Source organism: Macrobrachium nipponense, chromosome 7 (assembly GCF_015104395.2).
Source record: "Macrobrachium nipponense isolate FS-2020 chromosome 7, ASM1510439v2, whole genome shotgun sequence".
NCBI classification, from domain to species: domain Eukaryota; kingdom Metazoa; phylum Arthropoda; class Malacostraca; order Decapoda; family Palaemonidae; genus Macrobrachium; species Macrobrachium nipponense.
Genome location: NC_061109.1, coordinates 53,842,031 through 53,855,777, shown reverse-complemented (window position 1 = coordinate 53,855,777; position 13,747 = coordinate 53,842,031). Strand labels below are relative to the sequence as shown.

General features: G+C 37.0%; 1 protein-coding gene across 1 annotated transcript in view; it reads left to right on the top strand.

The window, feature by feature from the left end:
* Positions 1-13,747, top strand: part of LOC135217317 (midasin-like) — a 236,269-nt gene that overhangs the window by 9,828 nt on the left and 212,694 nt on the right. The window contains 7 exon segments of the mRNA XM_064253103.1: positions 768-1,008; positions 2,552-2,728; positions 3,825-3,926; positions 4,111-4,219; positions 5,929-6,097; positions 8,801-9,032; positions 11,446-12,253. Coding sequence (XP_064109173.1) covers positions 768-1,008; positions 2,552-2,728; positions 3,825-3,926; positions 4,111-4,219; positions 5,929-6,097; positions 8,801-9,032; positions 11,446-12,253 — 1,838 coding nt within the window.

The following is a 13,747-nucleotide window of genomic DNA, read 5'->3' as shown; positions in this document are numbered from 1 at the left end:
AATTCATTATTTTGTCAATGGTTATTTCCTGCATCAGAACTTGGAATAAAATACCTATGCACAATGCAAGGGAAAAAGATAGGGCTAAATAGACAGGCTGACAAATTCATATGTTTGCCTATGGAACCTGCAATTTACACGTACAATTCTTGTACTGCAACAGTACTGACTGGTCTTAGAGCTGTTCATAAGTCCAAGTCCTAGTTAAATAGGTAGTACGTATATCCTCAAATTAGGAGTGTCTGTAATGTTGGTTCACATGAACCATAGTGTGAGAATACAAGCACATCTACTGTATGTATTGTTTTTTTTGCTGTGCCTGCAAGTTTTTGAAATCTAGTTTTTTCATAAAATGTTATATGAAAAAAATTTTCAGCATAATTTTTCAGAATATATGAATGATGGTTGTATGTTTGAAAATAAATGATCAAATTTAAGAGTTGTATAAGATGCATACATAATAGACTTGTAAATTTGATGACAAAAAAGACAGTTGATCATCATGGAAAAAAGTAATGGATGACATTTTTCATGTATTTTCATAATTGCATGCTTAGTATCATTAATATTATCAAGTGCATTTTCCTTTCTTGTTATGCATTTCAAGAACATTAGCATTTAAGTTACATTTACTGGTTATATAAAGCCACTTTGTTTTGACTTTGCCTTATGTCACAGACTTTCTGTTTTGACTTTGCTGTATATCGCAGACATTCTTTTTCTTTCTTGAATGTTGTTATAAAATAATTCTATGTTTGTAATTCCAGGCTAGTTTGCAATTGCATCGCAGTATTATCTAAAATGAGCGAGGTTGAGAGGGAATCTTTCATTATCAAGTATGTTAATTTGGAAGCACATCATCGATTAAGCGTCGAGAGTGGAATTTTGCATAATGTGTGTATGCCTGCAATATTGGAGGGAGAAGATCACATTGAAGAATTACTTGCTTTAAAGCATATTGCAACTGTTGGAGGAGTTTCACTACCCATCTTTAGTAAGAAGAATGTGGTAAGTCTCTATTATCAATTCTTGTGTCCACTTTCAGAAAATGTGCTGTATGTCCATATTGTTCTTGTGGAAATAAAAACAATTGCTTTCTGTGTAGGAGTATTCCTCAGTGTGAACTAGGTGAGTGGGAGAAAAAAGCCTCACTCATCTGCCATCACCAAGTCAGGATGTCTTACTTCTCTCGTGTTGACTGCAAAGTTGGAATTTGTGTTTTTTAGTGTTTTGTTTATTATATCATGGAAAAAATAGTGTATAACACAGGTGTGAAGGACATGAGCGAGTCTATGTGGCCCTTCATGCCTTCCATTTATTAGGATCCTCATAGGTAAAGCTTCTTTGTATGGGTAAAATCTGCAGCTGTCAGGAAGATTTCATTGAAGGAGGAAGGTGAGTAGCATTATCATGCCACTCCCTCCTTCCCGCCCAAAACCTCTTCCTTCTCTTCTATATGTACGCTGCTCTCTTGGCCAAGAGAGTAGGAGCAAGAAGGGAAGTGATGTTTACCCTTATCACCTTGATTGGCACCATCTGCCAATCCTGCACCTGCAAGTGTCTCACCACTTTTGAGCTTCCATTATCAGTCATTCTTCTTGTGTTTGAAACTCAGACTTCCTTTACCACATTTTATGTGAAGGACATTAACCACCAAGTTTCTTTTGGCCATAAAGCATCTTGCATAAGTCTATGTTTGAATGGTAGAGTAACTTGCTTCTCCTTTCATCTGTTCCTCTGCTGAGTACATGCTGGACTGAGTGCAGATGTAGGTAGCTACTCAGTCGACCAACCAGTCTTAAAGCATCAGCAGGTAAGATGTAACTTCCCCTGCTCACTCTCTTACATGGTGGGTGGTTTTGGTAGGGCTGACTCTGAACCTATCAGTTGTATATGCCAAATTTAGCTGTCCCAACTTGTTTAACCTTAACAAGCATCACACTGAGTTCTCTGAGGATTTATTTTTACTTGAGCAAGATTCCAGACACTGTTATTTAGGTCAGACAAAAATGGAGGTTAAAGGAGTCGGTGCTCCCTTGCACTTAGTCTTGACTGGAAACATGACATTTCTAGTTTGGTATTAATTTCCATTTGGTTGAGAGAGATGACCTGACTTACAGAAAAAGTCTCATACATAAAAGTTGATGTAGTAATTTTGGCTTAGGATCCAGTTTCTAAAACTACTTACTTTTTCTAAAATTAAGGCTTCGAATATAAGTAAATAGAAGTTTGTATTTAGAAATTTGTTGATGAATCGTGTAAATCTAACACGATAAAAAAATTTTCTACCTTAGGTACTGTTGTTGAAGAGAACTTCTGCATTCTATTACTTTGCACGGCATTTGCTCCTCATTTTAAGTATGGTTTGAGGTGAAGTGTCAAAATCTGAGTGAATGGACCATACATTGTCATATAACTTTGCAAAGAGGAGTAGTTTGTTGAATGAAGATAGGAAGGAATCCCTCTGGGAAGTTTTTTGGGAGTGTTATATAAATTATACTGTATTTCACCATTGATTGATAATATAAATTGTTTCACTTTTGTATTTCAGAAAAGGGGACATTTGGTGACAGTTTCATCCACTGAACGCAACCTAGAGGGAGTTGCCATTGCTGTTAGTCAAGGCCATCCCGTTTTGATAGAAGGTGTTGTTGGAAGTGGGAAAACTTCTGTGGTGGAACATCTAGCTGCAGTTACAGGGAGAACAGTTCCTCCACTTTTGACCAAAGTATGTGTAGATATGTACTCCTATAAGAAATATGTTGTTTGATAAAAGTGGAAATCATTTGATGATATATGTTCTTTTTAAACAGACTGTAATGCTCTTCTAGGAAGATGAAAGTGCTTATAAAGTTAAGCTTATCCATAATTTGCTTAGCATATGTCGAAATTTTCTTTAATTATTAAGTGCAAGATTTTTGAATTTTCAAAGATGGTACATATTTTGTCTTGTCGTTTTTAAACATTTTATGAGAAACTTCTATCTGTCTGTATTTGAAACTACACTGTTCTATCTGTGTATATTTGAGACATTCTTTACATTTGTACATATGATGTGTGAAATACATTTTTTCATGTGTGAAACTGATGAAACTGTAAATAAACTTGATGTTCAGATTTATGAAGTGAAGTTGCAAATAGTATTTGATGACCCCTGTGAATCATAAAGGTTAACCATCAACCGGTTTTATTATGTACAAGACGTAGTGTCATTATTATTAATAGGGCTTAGTTTTTCCAGACCTCTGAGTCTTAAGTAGACTCTTCTCGGGCTGGTTCTCAGGGATTAATCCTGAGAAGAAGGAAGAAATTTTTTTTTTTTTTTACTGTATTCAAGAAACCTGTCTTATTTAAAAAAATTTATGATGTTAATTGAAAAATCTTTGCTTTCAGCAAGAATACTTTTCATTTTTGAATTCCGTAGATAAATCAATCTTTGTTGGGTCCAATTTGGACATTCAACAAGTACTAAATGCTGCACTGTCATGGGTGTTTGACATCTATTACACTTTATTGGGTCAACATGTGGTGTTGGCATCAAGTGACCAAGCGAGAATCTTGTGTCCTATACGTAACCTTGTTAGGATTACCTCTTTTAATCTTTCTTTTGTGAGGATGTTCTCCATGCACACACTTCAGTTTTTATATTTTTAAGTTTACATGTAGTTGGCACTAGTGCAGACGTAGTGTCACTAATGTTAATTTAGTGTATAGGAAGATTAAGGAAGTAGTCTAAATTTTCTTACCTGAAGAATTTTAGGGATGATATAGTGGGAAAATGTAGATGAATATGACTGATATGCAAAATTGTTCTTCATCCACAGGTTCAACTGGGAGATCAGACAGATAGTAAAACATTGCTTGGCACATACTGTTGCACTCAGGTCCCTGGAGAATTTGTTTGGCGGCCTGGATCACTCACACAGGTTTGGATCCCGATATTTTTCTTAATTTTATGTTGAAAATTCTTATTTGCATAAATAGGCCTGTTTATAAATGTTAGTGACTGTTAGATATTTCAGCACTTGTTCTATGAAACAGGAAATTAAGTATTTCAGCACTTGTTCATTGAAACAGGAAATACCTTGAAATTCTGCTTTATATCCACAGGCTGTAACGAAAGGGTATTGGCTTCTCCTAGAGGACCTTGACTATGCTCCTATGGATGTTATATCTGTTTTGGTTCCACTTTTAGAATCTAGGACTCTTCCAGTACCAGGTACTGTACATAGAGAAGTTCTGTTTATTATTAATTTTCATAAATATGTAAAGATAAGATTAGGTTTTGGGTTTGTACATTGCAGTTTAATAATATAAATTTGCTTTGCTCATATACGAAACCAACCCTAGGTCTTAACATTAGGATAAATCTTCTAGTCCCAGCTGAAACTGGTAAAAAATAAAATTGTAAATGCATCAGATTAGTGTCATCTGTCCCTAATCACAAGATAAGTGGGATCACCCACATCCCAAGCAGCAACCCATGACTCACAAGTTACCGCTTTTCAGTGAGGAAATTATATTTTCTCTCTCTCTCTCTCTCTCTCTCTCTCTCTCTCTCTCTCCTCTCTCCTCTCTCTCTCTCCTCCTCTCTATCTCTCTCTCTCTCCTTCTCTCTCTCCTTCTCTCTCTCTACTCTCTCTCTCTCTCTCTCTCTCTCTCTCTCTCTCTCTCTCTCTCTCTCTCTCACTAAATCTGGTATGGTTTTCCTATGTTTTCATTCTTTTTGTGTTTCACATTGTGGATTTCTGGCGTTTGTGGTGTGCTTGGATATAAAGGATTCTCTTAACCCTTCTGCGAATGTATCTTCTGGATCTTGAAAGAAGCAAAGGAAATGCTTTTGGGTTTTGGTGGATTTCCCTGTTCTCGTTTCTTAGCATCAGTGATTACAGATCCTCATCCGGTGTGTAGTAGATGCAGAGAGAACGTATGTAATGCAACAAATCCCTGTTTGGTATGTAGTGATTGGTTGGTGGAACAGTGGAAGATGTTTTATGGGAAGGTTCAGTACAACTTTATGTGGGATTGATGGTGATTTTTCTTTGATTTGTTGTCTCCCATAAAACCTCTTCCACTGTTCCACCAACCAATAACCACATACCGAACAGTGATTTGTTGCATTACATGCATTCTCTCTGCATCTACAACACGTTGGATGAGGACCTGTAATCACTGTTACTAGGAAACGAGCACAAGGAAATCCACCAAAACCCAAGCATTTCCTTTGCTTCTTCCAAGATCCAGAAGATACATAAGCAGATGGTTAAAAGGATCCATTATATCCAAGCACACATCCACAAACACAGAAATCCACACTTTGAGACACAAAGAATGAAAATGTGGGAAATCCAAATCAGCTTTTGAGAGAGAGAGAGAGAGAGAGAGAGAGAGAGAGAGACTTCCTCACTAAAAAGCAGTAACTTGTGAAGTTACTGCTTGGGATGTAGGTAATCCCACCTATCTTGATTAAGGAAATGGACAGTTGGTTCTGACCTACTCTATTCCTGATGATTGAATTAACTTTTTCTAACTTAACCCATTAACTATATACAAAGATCCATCTCCCCCCACATCCCCCATTCTTTCTGTTTGAGCTTGTCGATGTTGTATAATGAGCTAAGTATGTACCTCTTACCAGTGGCCCATTAGGGATCATACTCATAGACACTTGTTATTTTACTATTTCTTCAACTGTTATGACTCCTTAATTGGCATGTAACTACAATTTGGGCTGATAGATGAGTTTATATGAACAATGTTCTGTTATTAAACTGTTTTTATCAGGGTTATAACTATTCCTAAACCCTATTCTGCTGTGCTGATTCTTACTCTGTAGGTTTATAAGTTCACCGATATCTTTTGCCAAATCCAGCATGCTAATATAGGTTATATTTAAATTGGAGCTGATCATTTTTATTTTTTTATCAGGTTATGGAAATGTTCGGGCTCATCCTTCCTTTCAGCTGTTTGCTACTCGTCGGACTTTGGGTGGCGCCAGGATTGTCAGTGGCTGCACAAAACTTCTTGACAAGTTGTGGACTAAAGTTACTCTTGAAACATTATCACGTTCTGAACTAGAGCATCTTGTCTCCTCAAAGTAAATACTACAGATTTATATATTTTTCTCTTAAGAATATGGAATGATCACTTTTTGTGGGATGTATATGAAAATTCATTCATTGTTCTTTTTCCAGGTTTATAATTATGCTTTATGTGAATACAAATGCTGAGATCATTAAATGTAGGCTGTAGAACAATCAGACAGTTGATGTCTAGTTTAGGCTATAGAACTCATATGGGTGGGGAAGGTTTATATATGTAGGTTATTAATTTGGCTGAAGTTACATATTTTGACTTTCATTTCCGTTGTTAATTCTTTTGCAATTACTCTTTCAGGATTAATTGTTAATTCTTTTGCAATTACTCTTTCAGGATTAATTGTTAATTCTTTTGCAATTACTCTTTCAGGATTAAGAGTTCTTTGTTGTTTTAACTTTATAATAGATTTAGTCTCTCTCTCTCTCTCTCTCTCTCTCCTCTCTTCTCTCTCTCCTTCTCTTCTCTCTCTCTCTCTCTCTCTCTCTCTCTCTCTCTCTCTCTCTCTCTCTCTCTCTCAATAAGGTATCTGTATAACAGAAACAAACAAAAGTGTTGATAACCATAATAAAAGAAGAAATGCCTAAATTATGATTCCTTGTTAGGCTCAAAGCTGTATCTTACAAAATACTTCAATCCAGAATCCAGTTCTCACATTTGAGTAGCTAACCGGGGTTTTTTTTAGGTGAAATTTGTGCCAAAGTAAATAATAGTCCATCAGTGAGAAATAAAACATTCACCCACCTGTTGATACTTCATCTCTAACAGTGTGGTCAGACAACATATAAAAGGACTTTTACTGGCAATACAGGGACTTAGGAACTTGGATTTACAGTCATATGAGGACTCCTCTCCTATTTCAAGAGTATGACAAAGTATTGAGCTGGATCTCACAAGTGTAATTTTAATTCTACCGGTTTCCAGCTTGGCGCTAGTAAATCCTAATGTTAAGACCGAAGGTTTGTTAGTTATGAAAAATACAAATTAGTTACAAATTTGGTATTTTTGTCAAGTGATTGTGTTGTGTTAAAAATCTTTATTGTATTTTCAAGGAATTGTATTGTATATTAAATGAAGCAAAGAAATATAACATCAAAAGACACTAAAAACATTGTAGTGCATTATTACAAATAATATGGAATATGCTGAGACTGAGACAGGCCTTGCATAGCCTTGTATAATCTCCCAAAGTGGAACTTGCCACGGACCTCACTGATATCTGATAAAATCCGATAACTGAAACACAGCTCACACCAAGGGTTTTTCCGATAACGGAAACACAGCTCGCACCAAGGGTTTTTCCGATAACGGAAACACAGCTCACACCAAGGGTTTTTCTGTTAACGGAAACACAGCTCACACCAAGGGTTTTTCCGATAACGGAAACACAGCTCACACCAAGGGTTTTTCCGATAACGGAAACACAGCTCACACCAAGGGTTTTTCCGATAACGGAAACACAGCTCGCACCAAGGCTTTTTCCGGTAACAGAAACACAGCTCACACCAAGGGTTTTGGATGAGAGGTTGTGAACCTGTGTTAACAAGCTGCTGAAAAGTAAGAAATAAATGTAATACTTATGATGTAGGTCATAGCTTTGCATTGGGCAAGTAATTACGCAAATGCTTGATTTGGTTTGCTGGTATAGTGGTTAGTGCCATGGCATGCCACTCATGTCGCAGGTTCGCATCTTCCATAGGGCGATGAAAAATAACTGACTATGTATCATGATCAGTTACTGCTTCAGTGTAGGGTCTGCAGTGGGAGGTTAAAACCAACATTCTTTGGAAGCTTGAATTTCAAGTCAATGGCCCTGTGTGCTTGTTACATATAAATAGGTTTCATCCACTGAAATAACAAAATGATAATAATGCAGGAAGTCCCCATTTATCAGTGGACTCTGTTAATGACGATCCGGTTTTCGGCGATTTATGGCACCATAATGCACCAAGTTTCTGTTATCGTCGCCGTAAGGCACCAACAATAGAGTTATGGTGTCATAACACACCTAACAGAGCTGCCATTAGCCAGTCATCAGCGCCATAGTACCATAAATTGCCAAGTTTCGGTTAATGGCAGTTTTCGCTTATTGGCACATTGCCGAAAAGTGGGGACTGCTTGTAATGGGATGTAAAAGATCTGGATATTCCTTGATGCAGTAGAGAGTGTTTAATTTATATAATACCTGCATTATGGGGTCCTATATTATTAATTTATTATATTCGTAGCTTTCATCAGTGTGTGATATCAGTCACATAAAACTAACAATTTTACACTCAATCTCTCAGTATGTCTTAAGATGTCTTCTGGTAAGCAGAGAGTAATGACACTGTATGCGAGTTAATAGTTGTAGGGATTTTATATCTCAATAGGCTTCAGATTAGCAAATACAGTATGATTTTATGCATCATTCTTCCACTGCAGGTAGAACTGTAAGTTATTTACTTGATTATAGTTTCAAAACAAATTTTTTTTCTTAGATGAAAGGTTGTGGCAGAATATTTTTGTCATCAAACGAAATGAGAGACATTCTTAAGGCTATTTTTTAATATGTTATATGTCTGCCTAGTTATTTTTTTCATAATTGTATAGCAAAAGGGATTATAAATTTATTTTTAGACAGTTGCTACAATTTGACTTTGATGCTGTTATAGCACATACTGTTAGATTTTTTGTAGACAATAATGATACTGATCTCTTTCAGGTGGCCAGAATTACAAAGCATTTCAGACAGACTCACAGCTACATATCTTATGCTTTCTGCTGGTCAGCATGATGATGATGTAGCATTAGAGAGTGGATCAGGTATTCCAGACATGACAGCTATGAAGCTGTCAGGCAGGTTGGTATCTACACGTGACTTGATGAAATGGTGTTCAAGAGTTAATGCCCATCTTAAAACTTCGGATGTAACCCTGGCAACTAGGGCTTTTCAGGTAATAACCAGTTTTATTTACTTTCCCCATTTATTATGTTGTTGCTGTTGCAAAGTCAATAATAAGATGTGATTGTGGGAATGATTAAAATTATTTTGGATGTGTTAATATTTTCTTTATATTTGGCTTCAGTGTTTTCAAGAAGTTATTAAGCTTAATAGCATTTAATTTTTCTCCACATTTAAGATTAGATTCTTCATTCCAGCTGTAAAAAGTTAAGATTCCATGTGTTCTTACAGGCCCATTATTTATAAATATCTGTACTTGGTGTGAAACAGACCCAGTAAACCATTTTAATAGACCATGAAAGAAAAGTCCTACTTGACATGTGTAACACATCACTGCCCTTCAATTTGACAGGACATTCCTCTATATGACTTCAAACTTGGTTATGCTATGTTGTTTCCCAGGGTTAGCACTGGTTTCCCCAGTTGTGCTGTGCAATTCGCTCTTAATATACTGCACTTCAGGTTGTTATGCTCAAATTTTTATGAGTTTATTGCTACTCCTCAAGACTGTGTTCCTGATTGCCCTAGCCTCTTCTTAATGTCAGAGAGCTCTGTACCCTTTCAAGTAGTCTCATCGTTCATATGTGGAAAAAACCTTCCGTCTTAACAACAGGATATTTTCCAAGCGCCAGCTGGTAGCCGGTTTAAACAATCAAGATTGTAAAGCAAGGAATCTGTGAGATCTGGCAACACCTGCGCGTATGAGGTAAAAGCTGGTCAGAGACCGCGCATTGGACCTCGTGACGCTTTGGTCTTTCCTTAACTGCCTTTGCTCTCCTTCCAAGCTGGTTGTTTGTGCCCGTGTTCTGTCTTTCACTGTGTGTGTGTGGTGTGTGTATTTGTTATTATGACTTCCTCCAAGTCTTCATAGCCTCGTCAACCCATGTGCCCAGACATTCAGGGTTTTCCATGCTCAAGGTTTTTGGTATCATCGGCTACGGATCTGCATAAGACTTGCACTAGGTGCAGAGCAAATTTTTGTACGGTGATAACCCCTGCCCAGAATGTTGTGCCTGGCCTAAGTTGCAGTAGAGGGTGTTTTATAGGAAGAGGGAACATTGCAGAGTTTCAACTCTTCCTTCTTGGGAGAGGTTTTCTTCTCCTCATCTGGATGATTTGGCAGCTCTCTCTCCCTTGATTACTCTTCCTGATGCTAATTCTGGTGTTCTTCAAGAGGTTGGGCTCTGTTTTGGGAAAAAAAATTTTCTGCATTCGCTCCGAAGAAGACGGTTCTTAAGTAGGTCTCTTCTTCACCTCTCGCTTCCTAAGAGATCTCGTAGGGAAGGAGATTTATCTCCTTCTCCTTCTTCTCCATCGTCGCCTCATCATCGTATCAGACGTTGGAGGATCAAGGATTTTGCGATTACATCTTCTGCCTCTCATGACCGTGTTTCCCCCATGCACGTCCGTGTTCATGTAAATGAGAGGAGTGCTTCTCCAGCTGCCCCGCAGGGTCGTGCTTCCCCATCACAGATTTGTGTTCATGGGATTGGCAGTGGAGTTTGCAGAAGGGAGGCATCCTCGTCTTCGTTACATGGTAGTGTCTCTCCAATGTCATTTCTGGTCATTGGTCTTTGACAGGTCCTTTATGTGCTCTGGAATTAGTGGCAAGACAGTCTTTTAGTAAAAGCAATTCATTTGATGTTCTGCTTTTCCCTTATCATCTACTAAAGATGGTTTTCCTGTCCTGTGAGAGTTGTCAAGTTGTACTTCCAGCACACAGGGTCATTCTGGCCTACTCCTTTTTGTCCGTGCTTTGATACAAGTCAGAATTTTGTTTCTTAAGAATTTTATTAGGTTTGGTAGTGATTAGTGAATGTGTACTGTTGCTCTACAAAAAAAAAGCAAATTAGTGATAATTTTAGAAATACTGTCTGAAGGAAAGCCAGCAAATTAGTGAAAGTTCCCCATGGAAAAGTGAATAATGTGTTCCACAAAAATCTGTGACAAAGTAGACTGCGGAAATATGAAACACGTAAAACCCAAGTGGCACTGTACCATGGTTATAAGCTTTTGATTTATACGTGCTTTAATTATTATGTAAGATTTGTGTTCTTTCTCTCCTTTTATTTTTTTGTTTAACATTTATGTACTGTACATATATAAATTATTATTAGCTTTTACAACATAAGCACAATTTTGTCTTCATTATTTAAAATTTGAACAGGATAGGTATAAATGATCTACACAAGGGTTATTTAAAACTGCTCGTTGACAATTGAAAGTTAGATTTTGCAATGATTATGAGTTATACTTATAAACATATGAAAATTAAGTCTAAATCTCAATGTAGATTTATGAGCATAACTTATAAATTTGCATGGAAATGATTGAGGTAGTGTACTAATGAATTTTGATATCTTAGTGCTCAAAAATAACTAATAATTTCTAATTATTATTTTCAGGAAGCACTTGATTGTTTCTGTGCTGCAGTTCCAGTTCTGAATACAAGATATTCGTTTGCACTACAAATTGGTTCTTACATGAACTCATCTAAAGCAGAAGTAGACTACTATTGCACAAAATACAAGCCAGAGATAATGCACAATACTAATAATCTGAAAATTGGTCAGAGAGGGAATTTACCAAAGAAAGCAGTCAGTGCTTTGTCTACTAGTAAAACCAAAAATGTCACTTTTTCGTTCACTAGACCTGCATCTCTCTTATTGGAAAGAATAGCTGTGGCTGTCAGTAATTATGAACCAGTTTTGCTGGTAGGAGAAACAGGAACTGGCAAAACCTCAACTGTACAGTATTTAGCCCAGCAGACAAAACACAAGCTAAGGGTTATAAACATGAACCAGCAGAGTGATTCGACTGATCTCTTGGGAGGCTTTAAACCCGTGGAAATGAAAACTATTGTGTCACCTCTGCGGCAAGAATTTGAAGATCTCTTTGCTGCTACATTTTCATCTTCAAAGAACAATAAATTTCTACAGCATATCATGGTGTGCTATGTTAACCAGAGGTGGAAAGATCTTTTTGCACTAATGTCACATACTCAAGAGAAAGCCATTAATAAATTGAAGGAGTCTGTTGTTGAAGATGCCACAGAAGAACAGGCGGCAATCAGTGTGGAAAATAAAGATTTATTGAGTAAATGGAAAAAAATGCGCATCAAAATTGCCAATATGAAGGAACAAGTGGAGCAAGCTCAAAGTGCACTAGCATTTGCATTTATTGAGGGAGCTCTTGTAAAAGCTGTTCAAGAAGGTATGTTGCATGAAATGTTTTACTTTTGATATCTGAAAGGCTAAGAAAAATACCTATTATTAATAATATCCTTGATTAGCTCATGAGCCACTATTTGTTTGATATTCAAAATGGAATTCTTCAGAAGTTGAAACTTTGCCAAGAGCAAGCTTCTAAATACAGTGTTTTAAAAATACCACAAGTTTCATAATTAGAATATATTTCACGAAGTTTCATCAATTAGAATATATTTCACGAAGTTTCATCAATTAGAATATATTTCACAAAGTTTCATCCATTTTCCCCTGCCACACCCTAGTTCCCATCCAGTATATTACTGAACACTATTTGTTGTCAGCATTATATAAGTGCATACCTCACAGTTGTCAGCATTAAATAAGTCTGCATACCTTATAACTGTACTGTATGATTTACTCTGTATCAATGTTGTTGAAGAGAAAGAAAGAAAAAAGTATAGGCTAGGCAGACAGGGATGTTCTGTACTTTAAAAGTTAATTTTTACATAAATAACTTACCAAGTAATTACATTGCTATTAGTCCCCACTAATTGTGGCAGCGTAAGTTGATAATGATTTATGGTAGTGCTCTTTTGTGTGCGATGGTAACTAGACCCCCAAACTTTCAGGAAAGAATAGGTACAACCCGCTGAAGAGTTCAGTTTGTACTTGCTGCTCTGAGACTGACATCAGTTATTGGGCAGCTTTGGTTTGGTTCTCACTTGTTGGTTACACCTTTTGCCAGCTTGGTGAAGTACGTTTTTTGGTTGGATAGCGCTAATCTTATTTAGTAATTCTTATCTTGACTTTTCCCCATTTTGACTTGTATTATGTCAGACTGTAGTTCGCATAGTTTACAGTATTGCAGCAAAGATTGCAATGCAGGGTTGAGAACAGCTAAATATGACTCATATACAATATGTAGTTCTTGTAGATGACAAGTTTGCACCCTTGACATTAATTGTGTAGTGTAAGGATTAGGACCAAAGTAAATGGAAGGCTTTGACTTCTCACTTCAATAAATTGCAAAGAAACAGGTAGAGGAAGGCGGTCATTAGAGCTGAACTAGTCACCAGTAATTCTAGTTCCTTCGACACCTATGACTATTTTTTTCTTCTATTCCTAGTCTTCCAGAAAGTTAGCGGGCCTAGTTACCTACTCAAAAGTGCTACCACAAATTTTTTAAACTTAAGCTGCTGCAATTAGCAGGAACTAATAGCAGTGTAATGACTTGACGAGTTTATACAAAATGTTATTTGTTCCGATACGAAATACAAACCTTCGGTCCTTTAACTATAGGAAGGTACTTAGCGGCAGCTGAACCGTTCGTAAGCTTCGAACAAGGGGGTTTGGAAGTTAACTAATTTACTTGTCTGGCAGTTAGCGGTACGCTCGACTGCGAGGCGAGGAGTCACTTTGCTTTCGGCCGCGCTAGTGGATGGACGTGCTGCTCTTCGTCTTTCTGCCCGCTTTTGTCGTATGCTTGGTTTGCTTCACT